The sequence below is a fragment of the Anthonomus grandis genome, chromosome 5 (assembly GCF_022605725.1).
Source record: "Anthonomus grandis grandis chromosome 5, icAntGran1.3, whole genome shotgun sequence".
Taxonomy (NCBI): Eukaryota; Metazoa; Arthropoda; class Insecta; order Coleoptera; family Curculionidae; genus Anthonomus; species Anthonomus grandis.
In genome coordinates, this window is record NC_065550.1 from 25,192,829 (window position 1) to 25,212,573 (window position 19,745).

Consider the following 19,745-nt stretch of genomic DNA (forward strand, 5'->3'; position numbering starts at 1 on the left):
GAGTAAATGAGTACAAACGTGAGCAAATACTAATGAGGTTTTTATTTAAGATAATCTTCGTGAAGAAATCTGGAATGAGCTGCCTGAAAGGTTTAAAAGCCGGGTCCATATTGACAACACGGTTTATAGAAATATTCAGGATCCAAATCCCTATGCTTAATTTATCTTTTAATCTATTAATTAACATGTTTGTACTTAATTGTTAAAATTTTGTGAATAGATAATTTTGTTGTACATTTTTGTTAATGTATTTTCTTACAGTTTTCAATGTTCTTGTGCTAGGAGACTTATTAACTCTTTGTATTTAAAATAAGTCAAATAATAAAAAATATTTTGTATGAATATAATAAATGAATAATGTTTATAATAAATGTTAAATAATATTTTTATTTATAAGAACTGTTAATAATTCGGCCTTACTACTTAGGTACAATTTATAACTTCGTAACTTAAATCAATAACCTACTGTTAAGATTTTACACTAAAGACGCATAATGCCTAAAACCAGCTTTCATTCTACTGTCATAATCATCCATATTTTTAATTTCTACATTAAATGTATCATTTAAATCACCAGCTTCAGCAACTTCAGCAATATCCACAACTTCGTCAACTTCAGACAGTTCCACCTTTACTATGAGGGCTGCCATAGTCAAACCAAATTTACCATATTCGATCCAATGTCTTTTAATATCTTCTAGGGAAATATTTATAGATTCTTCTTTAAGTTCTCTTAGAAAACTCACTAATGATCGATGGTAAGTCTGCAGGAGTAAGTCATGGTATTTGAGAAGATTTTCGTCTGCTATGGAGTAAAGGTAGTAAGAAAGATCGTAGATTGGAGATCCCACGGTGGAAAGTTGGAAGTCGAGAAATACCATATCGGTTGGTTTTTTCTTGGAGGCATCCTAAAAAAAATACTTTTGATAAATATTTTGATTGCTGAATTTGTTTCTTTTATTAAGAGAAAACTAATAAGATTTATAGTAATAAATGAAAAGATCGTCTTGATAACCTGAAACCGAATAAAGTCTAATTAAGCTTTAGTCGTACTGCCATCAGACTAGAGCAGTTGATAAAACATCTGCTTTGATTGATTCCATTAAATTAATGGTCTAGCAGTTAAAATTAAACGAATTTCTAAAGTATTTATTAGAATCGCATATAAACTTGCTACTACAATAAATGTGTTCTATTTTCTTTAAAATCAGAGCATTTGAGCATAATCGACATTGCAATAGAACTTTGAGTCTAGAACTAACTTAGAGCGGCTACAGCGATGGAATCTTTCGCAAAACTGAATTAAAACCCTTGTAGTTAACAGTTCAATATTGAATGCATTATTAAAAATCTGAATAGTAATAGTTGCGTAAGTTGTGGTGTCCTAAAAGTAGTATGATTTATGATTAACTTTAAGATCACAATTTATTTGGTTCTGAATTTGGATTTTGACTGGATCATCAATGCAAGAATTTGGTAAGATTAGGATAAAAATATGTTCGAAGAAAACTGATTACGAAAAAAAAAGTATTGCCTATTCACTACGGTTGATTTTTGTTCTATTTTGTTATTGCACGCTAAAAAATTAACCGATTCGCTATCATGAAGTAGCGCCAGTTTTAGTTCCATTAATTTTTTTTTCTTTGATACGGCACCAGTTAAATAAATTGAATTTTGATAAGTGAAAAATTTGAGCAATGAATATCAAGATCTGTATCTACAACAGTCACAAATCAAGAATCGTGCTCTAAATATATGTTGTAAAGACCTTTGACTATAGATCCGAGTAAAAGTAACAAATATTTATTATAAAGAAAATAGAGATGGACTTGGATATTCAAAGTTCAATTAAAATACACAATACTGATAGGTTTCCCAGCTCCCTCGTAAAACAATAAAACTCTTATATGATGCAACTGAACAAAATAAGAACGTTCATTAAAACCCTGAATTGTTAAAGAGCAAGTAAAAATATATTAAGCAGAATTGGTCCTTAACAGAATCTTAATGAAGGAATCTGAATACCACCTCGATTGGAGTAGAAATATTGAAATCTATTTGAAACTGTGAAACCATCGGCATGAAGTACCTCAGTTTTATAAGAAAATATAGTTTACTTTGTCAAAGGTTCTCGAAAAGTCTAAATAAACCAAATCAAGATAGTCATAAAGCTTCATACTGACGTTATCGGTAATGGCTGTAGGTGAATACTAAACCAATCTTTATTAGTTAAGAGCTTAAAATATAAACATCTAGAAAAGAACATGTGTCAAGTGAAAATATGTCATATCCTATTCCTCTTAAAGCAGTGTTAAATTTGGAGATGTTGATTCTTTAATGAAGATACATGAATAGTAGAGAGTCGCCTAGTCAAAAAGGAAGAAAATCATGACTTTATGACAATAAAACTAAATCTGTTCTTCAATTGCCTAAAAAACGCAGAAAATTGTTCCTACGGCCTGGAATACATTAAAAAAATACGTCAAAAATAATTCCAGAAGCTTTCAAAACTCACTATATTCAGTAAACCTTAAATCTATCTTTACAAAGCGCTTCTATAATGAAATGCCTTCTTTTTCAACAACTATATCATGATTAACTGTGTCATAGACCCTCGAAAACTCTTTTCAGTCGTTTTTAACAAGCTGGATGGAAGAGAATGAGTTCCTTTAAAAGTCTAAGCACAGAAAAAAGAAAATATGTGAAGAAAGCATAGTCTTTTTTATATCCTAGCCGTAATAGTATAAGAAATAAGAAACCAAAAGTACCTGGAGGTCGATTTGGATATCTCTTAAGATAGCATTTAAATTAGCAAATATAAGGAAATTTATTGCTTTTGAAATATTAAAGAAATCAAAATTAATTATATATTTATTATTTATATGACTGCAACATTTAACAACAATGATAATAGAGAACTGTGGTTCACCAACGACATAAAAGAACTTGTGCATGTGAATTGTGAATTCGTGAAGACGGAATGAGTATGAGACATACAAAATAACTAGAAATCGAACAAACAACGATATAAGATAACTAAAAAAAAAGAAATAAAAATAAATGGAGAGACATCTATGCGGCAGTCAAAAAAAGGTGTGGAACATACCACGAAATTGGAAAACAAATTACTGAAGAGATGAAAGTGAATAAATTGGTATAATAGTCCAGTCAAAATAAGTAGAAAACAAAATGAAAGTTTACAATAAATCAGGGAAAGCTGAGAATTTACATAGATGTTAAAAATAGTATTGCAAATAAAATGGCAAAAATCCCCATCGATCCTCATTATGCTAAAAATTTTATTCAAGGTCAAACGTCAAAAATATTGGTTTTTCGCATTTATCTCGTAAACGGTAAGTTTTATCATAAAAATAGATCAGACAAAAATTGTAGACCATAAAATTATCTACAAAAAATTTTACTACACTTTTTTTCGTGCGAGTCACCATTCTTGAGATATATATACTGATATACGCTCTTTCTTCAAAAATACTGACATACGTTCTTACTCCACAGTGTATCTTATGAAACATTCAATACAATAAGTAACTGTCTTTTTCATGCATCAAGTCACCTTCCTTATGTTAAATCTGCACACCTGTACCTACAGGATATGACACAATTAAAGGATTCTATTTATCCTAGTATTTACAGGAGATTTACAGAAGGATTTTTTACTGTTCGACGTTCTGAAAAATTTAATTGTGGAACTTCGACAGATATGGTGATTGAACAATCAATGATGAGATGCATGAAGACAGATGGAGGTCTTTCTCGAGGAAGGAACACTCAAGATAGTGCCATGAGTAAATTTGTATTGAATATGCATGCACTAAAGGCTGTATATAAAGGATTGAAAAATCTCGCTAATGTCAGAATGGATACAACAGATCAGCATGTTGACGCAAGTGATTCGCGAGTGAAAAGGATATTGAAGACGTTAAAAAACTTGTTGACTGATTACTATTACATGACCCTTTTCCTAAGGTTGACAAAATCACGTCCATTGCAACTGAAGTCGTCGGCGATGATAGAATAAATTGCCATAATGCTTATGAAGTTGGAGTTGCTTCTATAACTAAAATGACTGGTCAAACATTTAATAATATTAAATTTAAACGCAGTGACAAAGTACTTCCTTTTTAAACTATGAGTAGTACGATAAAAATACATGACGAAAAGGTACCTGTAGATCCTGTGTTGTTATTTCAACCCATGAGTGTTACCAAGGCATTTCAGGATGAACTTGAAAAATTCTTTGAATACGAATTATCCCCTTACCCGTTATCTCTTTTCGATGATGCTGGAATGCGTAAAACACAGAAGTCAGCAATTTATGATTTGATAAAATTGATAAAACAAACGGTACCTATATCATAGACGGAGGATATCTGTTACATCGTGTTGTGTGGGATCGAGAAGAAACATTTAATGTTCTTTTTGAAAAGTACGTTCAATATGTACATAGACATTTTGATAATAATGTGATCGTTATATTCAATTGATACAATGATCATAAAAAAATATTAAAGCTGCAGAGCAACTTCGTCGAACTACAAAAACATCTTTATCTGCTGACGTCGTTTTTGATGAATTTAAGTAAATAAATAAAAAAAACGCGCCGACCACACTACCTCGTATAGTACAGGTGGTGCGGAAATGTGTGCATAATATTATGTGTAATACGATTTTTTCAACTTTTAGAACCGTAATATTTCAAGAATCGTGACTCGCACGAAAAAAAATGTAGAAACATTTTGTGTAGGTAATTTTCTGATCTACAATTTTTATCTAACCTATTTTTATGATAAAATTTACCGTTTACGAGATAAACGCGAAAAACCAATATTTTTGACGTTTGACCTTGAATAAAATTTTTAGCACAAGGAGGATTGATAAGGATTTTTGACATTTTATTTGTAATACTATTTTTAACATCTATGTAAATTTTTAGCTTTCCCTGAATTATTGCAAACCTAAAATTTATTTTGACTAGGCTGTAATTTCGATAACGATGTAACATTTCGAAAACATATACCTCTGATGCAAACACATCAAGAATACAGATTCTCCCGAATGACGATAACAGTGAAAATGAAATAACAATAGAGGAAGTTCAAGCAATAATACAGAACTTGAAAAACTGGAAAACTCCTGACATCATTAACATCAATAATGAACTCATCAAATACGGGGAATGGAACTATAAAAAGAATTCACCAAGCTGTTTTAGATCCGGAACCATACCAGATGAATGGAGAGTAAGCATATTGTAATGATATTATAAACACCGAGAAACCAGTTGATTTCTCGGTCTAGACTGGTCTTTTCGGAATGACACAAGTGGTACACGACACGACAACTCGAAGCTTAAGCGGGAACCTTCCGGCACAACGTTTTGCCGAGTATATAAGGAGACGCATCGCCGATATTAGTCAGTTTTCAGTTCAGTGAAGTAAGGTACGAAATATTGGCACAAGATTTAAATAAATACAGTAAAAATAAAAATCTCTATTACCCGTGTCTAGTAGACGTGAATGATTCTATTTTTGTAGGGAAGTGTATAAATAAATGAGTTAACTATTTTTAATTGTCTTAATTGACACCTTACCAACGGGAAAAACGCTACAATATCTGTATCTATAAATACAACAGGAGAGAAAAGTAACCGTAATAACTTTAGAAATGTTACGCTACTAGCATCGTGTCTCAGACTCTTTACTTAAACCATTGATAATAGGCTCATGGAAAAGGTAGCCATACCCAAAAACAGCAAGACTTTATGTCCAATAGATTAACCTAACAAGCTCTGTTTTGTGGATTTAACCAAGGTATCTGACAGGGTCCGACTAGATGACGTGATCAAGATTTTGGACCAGAACATCAATTAGCATTACCCAAGAATTATGTAACGCTAACAATGAAATCCTCGTAGCAAAGAATGATGATGACCCACAATGCCTGTTATATAAGACGAAAGCAACAGCACACAAATTTAATGAGTGGAGGTATCAGGCAAAAGAAACCTGAGAGATCATCATATGGCGAAATAAAATGAGTAGAGTACAAAAAGCAAGTTGAGGATTTACAAAATATACGTAAAACCGATTTTAACATACTCCACAGAAACCAGAGCTAAAACATTAACAACAAAAAGAATAATGTCCAGAACCGATTTGGAAACACTAAGAACTTTGAGATAAAACGAATTAAAATAACATGTCCAGTCAATTTATATATTATGACAACCTTGACAAATCTAAGAGCTAATGGATATTTAATTTTTAGTTTTTTTTATTTATTTAAATGTATTTCTACTTTTTAATGTTAAATACACTATTTCATCTTACCTGATATTTAAACATCATATTATTATTCCAACAATCTCCATGCAAAATCACTGACAAGCCATCTTTTGGATCACGGATTTTGGTTAAATTCATCTTAATCATATCTTGATCCACATTTGCAAGCTTTTTATAAGCTTTCTCATCGTCTTTTTTTAGTTTCTCTAAAGCAGCTTTATATGTATCTGTCATATTATCAAGCATATTAGCTTGAATAATGAAGTTCAATAGCAAGTCTGACATGTCTTTGGTTAATTTACTGTATAGCTCTGGATGTTGCTTTTTCATCGCTAAAGACAGAGCATGAAATTTTCCATAGTTGGTAAACACACAGAGGGCATGATCCAAATTTTGAGGTTTTGTTCTATCATGGATCTCGTACCCTAAGTGCTTAAGATTTTGTAAAAGAATAGCTTCCCGTTGCGGTTCCTTGTATACACTGTAACATTTGGCGAACTTCATGAATAAATCCTCCACGGCGTTCTCTTTTTGCAGCGATAGAAATGCAGGAAAAACACTGTTGTACATAAACATTTCGCGCTCAAAAACTTCTTTAATTGGGGTTTTCTTTCGTAGTTCATCACTTTTTTTAGCAGATTTTATTACCAAGTTGTATGTTTTTTCCTCTTGTCTCCCGATGCCCGTAAGGACTTTTACGAAAGCCACTTCTCCCAAATATCCATCTCCCTTGGTGGTGTTGCCGATTAGTTCCAGCTCATATTTGGAAAATCGTCGTTTCCTCAAAAAATCCTCGATCCAAAGGTTTAAATCGGATGTTGGTTCGCACATGTTTACACAGAAAAATTACCGGAAATATTATCTAAGTGATGGTACTTTTATAATATACCGCGCACAACTTTCCGTGACTGAATACAAATTATAATTTCGAGTAATTATGGTATGTGGTTGCTAATTTTCTTAAACTATGCCATTATCAAGTAAGATTACCTTGATGGTAAGTTGACGGAAATTGTATGGTCGGTGAAAGATATTGTTTGCAATTTTTGTTGTCTCATGTAATTGGATGGGGGGATACCCCAGTTTCTCATTCTCGTTTTAGCACAATGATTGGCAAATTTCTCTGCTGAATAACACTGACTATTGTGGGTTTATTTAGGTGAAAACGTGCTTGTTTTTTTCTTTTTGCTTGAATATGTTAATGGTTAAGCTATTAACCTATGAACCCGTGTGGGTATCTCTTTTTTTGGAACAATTAATTGACAAATTTTGCACAATAAATTCAAGCAATTAGGAAAATATATTTCTTAATGTATGTACAAATAATAACTAAAAATCCGTTTAATGGTTTGTTCTGTAAATATTTCTCGAAGTAAGAGTTTTACGTGAAGCACTACATTACATTAGTTGATTAATTTTTCTTTTCGTTCTCCTTTAGCTAAACGTAATAATACTCAGTTAATACGTCGCGATATTTATAAATTTTCTCTGCATGTTTTTAAAGCAAGTTGTTTGTATTTGGGATAGCTACCTCCATCAACGTAGATTTCTTATACTTTATATCCACTAAAATTATGTCTGGTCTATTAGTCATTCAGGCATCAAACAGTTTTTGATCGGTCAATATGGTGTGATCCCAGTAGAGTTTGTAGTTATCCTTTCCTAAAAGAAGATGGTTTCAGAGTTTGATTACATCTTTTGATATAAATTTTAAATTAGTACGAGTAAATATTACTTGGTCTTGTATAAGTAATAGTAGACTCTCTGTTTCAGGAAACATTGACGAGGCAATAGTTTGTCGCGGCTTTGTCTACATGTTCTTGCATGATCTCGTTAATATGAGTTCCGTGTAAGTCAATTTTTTCAGTTGTTGTTTGGTGATGTAATTAAATGCCATTTTCTTTTCGTCAGAGTAAGGTAATTTCAAAAGGCATAATGATGCAACGTGCACTTGCAAATGTAAACAATACACTAACCTAACCTCTCCTCACCACTACAGCGTGCGTCGGCGAAATAAAAATGTGTGCGCATATTTGGCTATGTATCATTTATGATACCATCGGGAACTGGCGGCTAATTGCTTCAGCGCGTCGAAAAAAAAATTAAATCCTCAGGTATCATATTTGATACCTGGGGTCTGAGGAGGTTATTAACATTAATATTCGTTGTAGAGAAAACTCTTGATCTGAAGCTATTTATTATTTTTTGTGGTTAAATCAACTAAGAGCAAAGGACTCATAGAATCATAGGAAAATGGAATGGAAGTATCTTCGATTGTTCACCAAACAAGGAATCAGTCTCATCCTCACCAAACAAGGCATCAGTAACCAATGGTTCTACAATAATTGAGGGAAATAAAAAATTACAACAAGATACTGGATAGAAATAAAAGTCAAGTTCAAGTAGAGGTAGAAAATATCTTAAAATTTCTTAAAAGAATTTAAAAATAACTCAAGAAAAACTCAAATTCCTTGGAATAAGCAAAAATACAGTTCTGACAACTGGAATAAACGAATTGCGGTGGAAAAAGCTTTAAACTTACTCTCAGTAAATGAAAGATTTCTGGGCTTATAATTTTCAAAAGGATCATTTCTTATTCCTTCATCAATCTAAAATATATTTCCCTTTTATATGCTAGTTGTTCATAAATTCTACCATTGTTTTATTGATAAATCAAGACAAAATTTTTAATCTGATTTTACATATCATTATATTTCAGTCTTAACTTATCAATATAAACTTAAGATCTAAACTTAAGAACTCCTAGAAATTTTAAAAGTTTAACTCTCTGACATAAGACTTTTGAAATGAGCGCATTTTATATATTTTCTGCGTATAATTTCATCGTTGTTTTTCTAGAATAAAATCCCAAATCCTTGCAAGTTATGCAAAATTATTAAATTAATGCAAAAAATTACGATATGAGCACACTCATCTTATACCGTTTTTAAAGTAATCATTATATTTTACAAATACTTAAATAATATAGAATTTTCTTTAATGTACTGATATTTACATATTATATTTCTCTATCCTAAGGATGAAACCAAGACTGAATCCTCTAAGGTCTACTTCTGGATATTATGTGGATATTTCCATTAACTGTTGCCAAAATTAAAAATTGCTACTGCGCGAAGATTTCCAGTAAAAATTAAAAATTTCAGGTAATAAGTCTTAGTTTCTGGACACTGGCAATATTATAAATGAAGTAGAGTAGAGTTAACTAGAATATTTAGAAGTAACAAGTAGACAATTTCAGATAATAGGTGAACATTTTATTATATTAACTCACAATTTGCAGCTAAATGAAAATGCGTGGGTAGTAAGTACAGGTTTTTGTTTTTTATTGGGAAACACCCACTTACTATCTCGAAATTTCCAATTACTTACTATCTGGAATTTTATTTTTTTCTAGAATCTCTCTATATTAAGAGAGATATGTGAATAATAAGCAAACCTTTCAGATATGACCTAAAAATAAGATGAAGTGGATATTTCCAGATAATAGATGGAAATATCGAAATAAAAAACTTATGCCAATTTTTACAACAGTTTTTTTGTTTGGAAATATCGACATATTATATACAATTTTAAATCTAAAATTCAATATAAGTAACTAAAAATTTTAAAAAATCACAATACTGGCTTCCCATTGGTCAAGATTTATTTTTTTACACGTATCTAAATATGAGCTTAGTTCAGTTTTAAATGCTGGGTTTAACATCTGCTTGGAATCACATTTCTTTTCGAAAAATTGTTTTGAATCAAATAACCTTCACCAGTGTTTCATTAACTTCCTAAGCAATGGTCTTTGAAAACAAAAAATTAAAAACAATATTAGGATCATGGTCTGAATGCAACCAAACCCAACCCAATCATAATTTAATGTGTTTTCTTCTACGTCTTTTTTTCCTTTGGCTGGATGTGATTACTGATAAGAGACAGTCACAAGACTTATCACATACTAAAATATATACACATATTAAACAATCTTTAAACCTGGATCATCCAAGAAGAAAATAGAATCCTAATGAAGTAGGATCTGTACTCCAGTGGCTCATTAAAAAACTTTGACTAACTATACAATAAATAAATAAATCTACTATGAACAAAATAATTCTTTTAGAAGTATCCATTGTCAGTCATAAACTCAAGTATATCACAAACACGCTTTTTATATGCAGGTTCCTTGGCCGTATCAAAATTAGTCAAGGCTTGCAGAAAGCTTCCACCATTTTCCTTAGTCAAATCCGGAGCCTCCTCAGAATCGGACAGCATTACTTTGATCATGATTAAAGACACACATATCCCACGCATGCAAAGCTTCTTCCAGTCCTTCATAAAGCTGTTAAAACTGTAGATTTCTTCTGGATCACAATCGCAGTCCCGTAGGTATTCCGATAAGGTGTCATGGTATGTTTTTAGATACTGGTTCAGGTTTGGGAGGGTTTCTTTGGAAGTTGCACAGAAGAAAAAGTATGCGAGATCTATAATTGGGGATCCGAGCCTCGATAGTTGCCAGTCAATGAAGCAGACCTTGGAGGGTTTAGTCTTAGTTTCATCCTAAGGATAGAGAAATATAATATGTAAGTATCGGTACGTTAAACAAAATCATTGATTATATTTAAATATTTGTTAAATACTGTGAAAATGTTGTAGGATGAGTGTGCTAACATAGTCATGTTTTGCATTAATTTAATGATTGTGCATGACTTGCATTGATTTGGGTTTATGTTCTAGAAAAACAATAATAGAATGATACACAAAAAATATGTTAAATGCACTTAAGTCTTTTATTGGTAATGCCAAATTTCTAAAGTTTCAAGTTTAGAAAAGGTTAAAATCATAAATTTGTTTTTTGTTTTTTTTTGCTCTGGTGGCAACCAGACTAGCTTCGACTTGTCTTGCTTGTTATCTAGTTTTCTGTGCTCATTTCTCTAACGTTCAGTTGTCTTATATAGTTTGCACTGGATACGTGATAGCTCTGGATGTTAGGAAACCTCAGTATGAAGACAAGTTCCTGTATTGGATTTCATTTCACTTGTCGTCAGATAGCATAGCTTTTGAAATGAAAGCATTTGTGGCTTTTATCACTAGCACACATTTTTATTTCTCCGGTTAATTCTATTTAACAGAGAATCCAAGTAGTTTCTCATTTTTTTTCAGCCATTTAAAGTAACTTTTTCTATGACTATCCTTTGCATTTAGCTGCTGCCATCAAACACTATGATTGTCAAGAAATTTCTGTATCTAAAACATCACTTTCAGTTGATTTTTGTATAGAGGAGTTTTGTGCTTTAATACTTCTACAGTAACTTTTATAGATTTTCGGGGATAAAGATCTATGAAATAGAATACATGGTGGCCAAAAACCTACAAGGTGATACAATGAGGCACAAAAAGTACCAGTTTACCTTGTTTCAAGTTCTTCAACAATATTCTTGATCTGAACTATAACGAAAAGTGATATCAGATCAAGAATTTTGTCTTGAATTATCGACAAAAGGGACCTAAGACAGCAACAGAATTTATGAACAACTCACGTATAGAAGGGATTATAGATCGGTAATGCCTTTTAAAAATAACAATCCCAAAAAACATTCATTTACTGAAAATAAATACATAGCTTTTATCACCGAAATTCATTTATTTCAGTTGGTAGAAGTAGATCTTGCAAATTCCAAGCAATTTGAGTTTTCTTTGATCAATTTTCAAATTTGTTTCAGTATCTGGAAGATATTTTCTATCTCTGCCAAAAAATCAAAATAGTCGTATCTGATTTCTATCCAATCAGTTAAGATCATTATAGTTACTGATTGAATCCTTGTTTGGTGAGACAGCTGAAGGAGTAATTGGAGATTCCATTCTATTTTTCTATGATTGTCCGTTGCTCTCAGCGAGACATAAGCAATAGTAAAGTTCATGACAACATGATGTATAGAGGAAAAATGATCTATTGAGTATGATATCTTATGGAAAATCATAGAAGTTAGAAAAGCTCTAGGAAATTATTAAAATTTGGAAAAATATATATATTTGTCTAAACTTACCTTATATTTAAATAATATATTATTACACCAACAATCTCCATGTAATATCACAACAGTTTCCTGCTTTACTTTTTGGCAAGCTTCAAAAACATCTATAATAATTTCTTTCAATCTTTCCAATGCTTTTGTTGCTTTTTCATTACCTGCAACTGCTCCAGATCCAGCAGTAAAACAGGCACCTATAAATTCTTTAAGAAATTGGGTAGTATTCTCATATTCCTTTGCTTGAGCTGGTATTGTATCTATTTCTTTTGTAATGTTATTAAATTTTTCTGGTTCCTTATGCCTAAATGCCATTGAGGCTGCATGAAATCTGGCATATTCAGTAAACACCGCAGTAATATGGGCATCATCCATTGGTTTTGTTCTTTCCCATAAGTTGTAGCCGTACTCTTTAAGGTTTTCCATAAGTATTGATTCATTACCATCTTCTAGGATGCATCCATAATATTTAGCAGCCCCAGTAAAAGGTTGTTTTAAATTAAATTTTTGTTGGAATTCTTGTATACTACCAATGGCTGTTTCGTATAAATAAGCTTCATGCTTGAATAGTTTGTTAATTTTAGCCCGTTTTCTGAAATGTTCATTACTAGGGGCACTTTTAAGAATAAAATGTAAACCTTCATCACCTTTATCTGCTCTTGCAATCACCGTATGTATGATTCCCAAATAATTATCACCTTTGATTGATCCAACGTCCGCGGTAATGGTAGCATTGGAAATTCCATTTTTCTCCACTGCGTTTTTAATAAGTTTTTTTTGACTGGCACTTAACTCGACGGAGGACATGATTAAACGTATGAAATCGCAGACTGACTAATAAATTTAAATGGGTTTTTAAGCTATTTATAATCTCGGTGAAAAAAAAACTGCCTATAGTACAGTAGTTTTGGGGTTTTAATCTTCATAATCAAGAAAATGATTGTAGTTAAGTTAGATGATAATAGTGTTCAAATGTTAAGTTTTTGATAGGGGTGATAAAAAAACTTAACGACACGATAACTATTTAAATATATATTTACAACTGTTTTTACTGGTATTTACATTTGGATACATTTAGATACTATTATATACTATTTCATTATATATTATTATTATGTGTTATTTTTTTAGGATATTATCAAGTATTATACACATGTATAGAGTGTCTTAAATTCGGGGATGGCCATTGGGATCTCAGAACCCGTAAAAAATACGAAGTTGATACTTATTGAAATGTGGTTTGACATTTTTAAAAGATTCGATTCTTTCCGAAGATATCTAGAAAAAAGTCATATTTTTCAGATATTTTTATAAACTTTAGAGCAAAGAAAAGTGTGATATTGTTAAAAAGTTAAATAAAGGATCATTTAGCATCATATGCAATGAGGCAAAAAATTTAGAAAGCATGAAAAAGTATCTTTTGCTTACAAACTTAAATGATGTAGACCATCTTATGTGATATGTTTTTAGGGTTACGTGATTATATAATGTGCTGTATAAAGTGTTATATAACATTATTATCTATATTCTCTTATTTAATTTCATACTAATATAATGCATTTAGTAAATGTTATCTAAAAAATATATTCTATATATTATAACCCAGCCATGTAGGATTATATTATTTGCCTTATTTCTTCCTGTTTATTGCAATTAACTATTTCTGTCTCAGATGTATTTTTTGTGCTAAAATATAAATATACAATAAAAAATTTACAGGAGCAAAATCAATTTTTTACATGTTAAATTATATAGGTAAACTATTTATACAGGGTGTCTCACGACGAATAGACGCGATCGATATCTCGGAAACTAATTTTTCAAAAATTTTGAAAATTTGGCAACATGGCACAGTCGATGGGGGCTACACAACTAAAATATTTTGACAGTTGTGACATTTCCGGTTATACCGGAAGTATGTAACAACTTCGTTATTTTAAAAGGAACACCCTGTATATTTTTACATTTTTGGCTTCCACGTGAAATTCTAGGTATATTTTCTGTATAATGTCCTATACCTAAGTGTAACCGTTTTTGACATATTTTTAATTTCATGTGAAAAACTATGTTTATAAGCCCTAACATAATTACCGATTACTCCCTTTTAGTAGCCTTTATTTATTGGTTAGTTTTGGTTTTATTTTAAAGGAAGGACCACTTTAAAAGACTATTTTAATATTTGGCTAAAAAAAAGATACAAGGGGGTCAAAAACTAGCATTAAAAATTAAAATGAAAAAATCATTAAAAGTCAATTTTTTTAAATGGAAACCCCCTATTTTTATTATTTTTTCATAAAGATAATTAAAAATAAGGTTAACTTTGTATAAGGTTATCTAGTCCAAAAATTGATAGTTTCCGAAATATTGGCAGTTTAAATTTGGCCTAATATTAAAACCCGTATAAACACGGCTCAAGGATTGTTGATTAGTTGGGCATGACGGTTGTCATAGTAACCGCTAGAAGCGGCAGTAATATAATGGATTATAACAGAAATGTACACTTTTTAAATAAATTAGACACTAAATTACACTTTTACGAAGAACACTTAAATAGCAAGTCACTTATAAATTTAATGCATATAATCCATTGTCTTATTGCCGCTTCTAGCGGTTACTATGACAACCGTCATGCCCAACTAATTAACAATCCTTGAGCCGTGTTTACTATACGGGTTTTAATATTAGCCAAATTTAAACTGCCAATATTTCGGAAACTATCAATTTTTGGACTAGATAACCTTATACAAAGTTAACCTTATTTTTAATTATCTTTATGAAAAAATAATAAAAATAGGGGGTTTCTATTTAAAAAAATTGACTTTTAATGATTTTTTCATTTTAATTTTTAATGCTAGTTTTTGAACCCCTTGTATCTTTTTTTTAGCCAAATATTAAAATAGTCTTTTAAAGTGGTCCTTCCTTTAAAATAAAAGCAAAACTAACCAATAAATAAAGGCTACTAAAAGGGAGTAATCGGTAATTATGTTAGGGCTTATAAACATAGTTTTTCACATGAAATTAAAAATATGTCAAAAACGGTTACACTTAGGTATAGGACATTATACACAAAATATACCTAGAATTTCACGTGGAAGCCAAAAATGTAAAAATATACAGGGTGTTCCATTTAAAATAACGAAGTTGACACATACTTCCGGTATAACCGGAAACGTCACAACTGTCAAAATATTTTAGTTGTGTAGCCCCCATCGACTGTGCCATGTTGCCAAATTTTCAAAATTTTTGAAAAATTAGTTTCCGAGATATCGATCGCGTCTATTCGTCGTGAGACACCCTGTATAGGTAAACAGTATCCATACATGACATTTATTATAGATGATATTTTACGTATATACTTTCCTCTTATCTTTTTCAAAATAATAATAATAATCTTTACTCTACTACGCACTAATATCTCTTTTGCCCGTCCTACAAAGCTTTAATTAAAAGTGCAAAAAACGTATAATGTAAATTGCTCACGTCTTTCTTTATAAATATTTATGTATGATTTGTTGATTGTAGGCGTGGTAGTTTTGCCTATTTATTTATCAAAAAATTAGCTTATATGGCCTTAGTCTTATGCTAAGGAATTATAAATTTACATAGTACAAAAAAAATTGTTCTTCATTCAATGTAGATATTTGATGATTATTATGTAATCACCCATGTACTTTTTTTAAAAATATCTTAATATAATATGTACTTTACATTAAATTATAAAATTTGCCTCAATTGCTCATTATTATGTAAAAATGCACTTGTAAATTTACATTGTAAAGAATAGACATGCGTACATGTAAAAATACATTAATCTAGGCAGGCAATAAAGCCAACATTTGAAATAAATATTCCATTTTCACTTTTAACTGTAAATAGAAAACACAAATTCAATTTTTTTCCTTGCATGGTATAAAATAAAAATTTACACTAAATTAAATAAAATTAATTAAAAAAAAAACACTAAAAGTAAGTATTATAACAGATGGAATTTGACATTTTTATATATACCAGGTCGACCCGAAAAATGAAAAATCCTTACCTTTGGAGGTCGAAAATTGACTTTTTCCAAATTTTTAAAGTGCCCTCATTCCTTTAAATCTGCTTTAATCCCATTATAACTCGATCTTTTCCTGATTTAGGTGATTGGAACAAGCCGCTCGTATAGCTGGTTCAATTTTCAATCAAGAAAAAAAAAAGAATTTTTGGTAAAAGTGAGGTCGATATCTCATATATACTAGACATATTGTTTGTAAACATTTGTGGTTTTCCTCAGTGAAATGTTAAATTATTACTAAAGTCTTTATGCGAACGCAACATTTATTTTGTCCAACTTTATATTATTATTAAAAATTTGTAAATTTACAATCATGAAATAGACGTATGTACACACAGTTACATTATATTGGCTGGTGACTTTAATATCAACTACACTGATGAAACCTTGCCACGTACTTCTCTTTTAGGTATCTTAAATTCTTACGACTTGAAAATGCACGTTCTTTCTCCCACACGAATAACTTCTTCATTCAGCAGGAAAAATTTCAATGCTTTTTCCGTTGCTACAGCTTCGGTAAATTGGAATGCACTTGAAACGGATTCTGACCCACTTACTTTATTTTTTCAAGTTCTGTGTGATAAGATCAATCAGTGCTTTCCTAAAATGAGGCTTAAAACTAAGAAATGAAAGCCATGGGTTACAAGAGGCCTTAGAATTTCAGCTAAAAACCTCCTTTTTTTGACTAAATTGTGCAAATATACCACAAATGAAAGTATCCTTGTATATCATCAGAAATACCGTAGTCTGTACAAAAGACAATTAAAGCAGCAAAATCTAATTATTATAGGGATCGCTTAAATATGTCATCAAATAGGCAAAGAGAGTGTTGGTCGATTATTAATGATTTTAGACATTGCCATAGAAAAGTATCTGAACCGGAGTTAAGACCTGACATTTTAAACGACTTTTATTGTGATATACCTAATATCTTGCTCAAGGGCATTCGTAGTAACATTGATCCCTTACACTATCTTCAACAAGTGTCGGTTGAGCATTCATTCTTCTTTCATCCTGTCGATCTTACCGAAGTAAAAAATGAAATTAAACGCCTAAAAAACCATAAATCATCTGGAGCTGATGGGATATCTTCGAGGTTGTTACTCTTTTTGCCTGATTCAGCCTTAAATGCTTTAGTTTCTGCCATAAACAATTCTTTACATATTGGCATTTTTAGCATTTTTTAGGTGTGCTTCCAACAGGCTCGTATTTAATGTAAGAAAGACGTCTATTATGGGGTTTAAGTGCGATGTTCAGGGTCTGATGTTTGACGAAAATTCCCTCTTGCAGAATAAAGAGTGCTGCAAGTTCCTAGGAATTACCATTGATGGTCGCCTTCGGTTTGAAGATCATATTTTACATTTAGCTGGGAAATTATCTTCTGGATGTTTTGCAGTAAGAATGGCAAAACAAGAGCTGGGAGGGGTGGTTGCACGTTCAGTGTACTTTTCACTTATTGAATCTCATATTCGGTATTGCTTGCCTTTTTGGGGCTTAACTAATAAGGGGCTACTTAACATTGTCTTTGTTATTCAAAAAAAAGCAGTTAGATACCTGTGTTCTGCTAAGTTAAGAGATTCTTGCAAACCCCTCTTCATTTCTGAAAAAATCCTAACTCTTTTTTCACTCTTTATCTTAGAAACAGCTGCTCTTATTCACAAAATTCCCAAACTACCCTCTGACACTGGCCATTTGACTCGTCGTATAAATGATGTTCCCCTACCTATTCCTACGTCTTCCCTTACCAAAAACTCATTAATTTACATAAGTAAAAAAATTTACAATCATGTTCCTCTATGTGTTGGACATATATCGGATGTTAAGAAATTTAAAAGAGAATTAAAGACGCTTTTATTGGCTAAGGCATATTATAACCTGGATGACTTTTTTAATGATTTTTAATAATGAGGTTTTAACCTTGGACATGTTAGAAAGTTTTTTTTCCCCTTTTTTCTTCTCTAGTTTTGTCAACAAGTTTGCCTTTATCTAGTAATTGATTGTTTTATTTAGTTATCTTTAATTCAAGTATGTTCAAAAAGTTTTGTCTTCTTGTGTTTAATTTTGTTCATTGTTTTGTAAATTTTTGGAATTGTATTTTTGTTTTGTTTTTTTTTGCTTGTAGGATGCTTGTACACAAGATTATTCTTACGTAATATAGCACATTTTCTTTCTTTCTTTCCTTCTTTCTTTCTTAGCCTATATATAAAATAAAGCCAACATTTGAAATAAATATTTTAAAAGAAATATTTTCATTTTTAATTGTGAATAGGGCATGCCATTTTTATATTTTTTACTTTTCTTTTTATATGTGGTATAAAATGTAAAATTGTAAATGTAAATCTATATTAAATGTAATTGTAAATTACAATTATATTTAATATAATGAAAATGTAAATTTATATTACAAAAACTTTTAAATAACAATTTTTTGATAGGTAACATTATGGTAAATTTACAGTCAACATTTGAAAGCAATTTATTTTTCATAGTATACAGATATACGTTGATCATGAATATTATATTTTATATTTTGTGCTTATATATTTAAAGTAAAACTTTGTTTTGAAGCATATTTCTTATAGTGACGATATTTGGCAAAGATAATTTGAGGTTTTAATTTTAGTGAAAAAATTTTTCATTTTCTTTATATTACATATTAATTAGATAATAAAACATTTACATTTGCGACAATTATATAAAATAATGTTTACATAACCTGTAATGTAAATTTTATACATATTTAATTGTGTGAGTTAATTTACCACAAAAAAAATTGGAAATTTTTCCCTTTTTATCGTGGCATTCAAATTTATTTATGAACAAGTATGTTAGCTTAGTGAATAATAGCAATAAACATAAATTAAAATTTTTGCTATGTTTTTTTTACTGTGAAACATAGTAAAATTACAGAAAAACTCTTGCTTGTTAATCAACATAAAAGAAACATTTAAGAAACTTTTACATACCCAAAAGTGTAAAATATTAACATGGTAAATTATCATACTAAAAATACGTCTTGAAATTACCAAGAATGTGGAAGAATTTTTCACCTCTTAATTTTTATTTATTTTAATTTAAGAGTGTTCAATTTCTTAAAAAGAAAACAAAAAATAAATATTACAATTATGTAGTAAGTTCCTAAACATATGAATTTAGACAGTCAACTCAAGCAGATTTCAGCTTTTTGACATTTTTTGTTAAAACAATTGTCTAAAACTACTGTACTATTATTTATACAAAAATTTTACCGATTGTTACGATTAAATAACGGGCTGAACGGGATTCTAAAATTTTAGTATAATGATAATGATGCTTATTATTAAATTAAATAGGCTTTTTCAGCATGACTAAGTA

General features: G+C 30.5%; 3 protein-coding genes across 3 annotated transcripts in view; 1 reads left to right on the forward strand and 2 right to left on the reverse strand.

Annotated features, from left to right (window-relative positions):
• LOC126735952 (cartilage oligomeric matrix protein) overlaps positions 1-371 on the forward strand; it is a 42,594-nt gene extending 42,223 nt beyond the window's left edge. Inside the window, exon 16 of the mRNA XM_050440076.1 lies at positions 51-371. Within this exon, the coding sequence (XP_050296033.1) occupies positions 51-160 (110 nt within the window). The 3' untranslated portion in view covers positions 161-371. The remainder of the gene's footprint in view (positions 1-50) is intronic.
• LOC126735954 (uncharacterized) lies at positions 28-7,533 on the reverse strand. The gene is made up of 2 exons (XM_050440078.1): positions 6,351-7,533; positions 28-908 (listed from the first exon to the last, which is right to left on the reverse strand). The coding sequence occupies exons 1-2, from the start codon at positions 7,134-7,136 to the stop codon at positions 477-479; spliced, it is 1,218 nt and encodes a 405-aa protein (XP_050296035.1). The 5' UTR covers positions 7,137-7,533; the 3' UTR covers positions 28-476.
• Positions 7,534-9,286: 1,753 nt separating this feature from the next.
• On the reverse strand, positions 9,287-13,181 carry LOC126735953 (uncharacterized). Its single transcript, XM_050440077.1, has 2 exons — positions 12,356-13,181; positions 9,287-10,868 (listed from the first exon to the last, which is right to left on the reverse strand). The coding sequence occupies exons 1-2, from the start codon at positions 13,142-13,144 to the stop codon at positions 10,428-10,430; spliced, it is 1,230 nt and encodes a 409-aa protein (XP_050296034.1). The 5' UTR covers positions 13,145-13,181; the 3' UTR covers positions 9,287-10,427.
• Between the last annotated feature and the right edge of the window lie 6,564 nt (positions 13,182-19,745).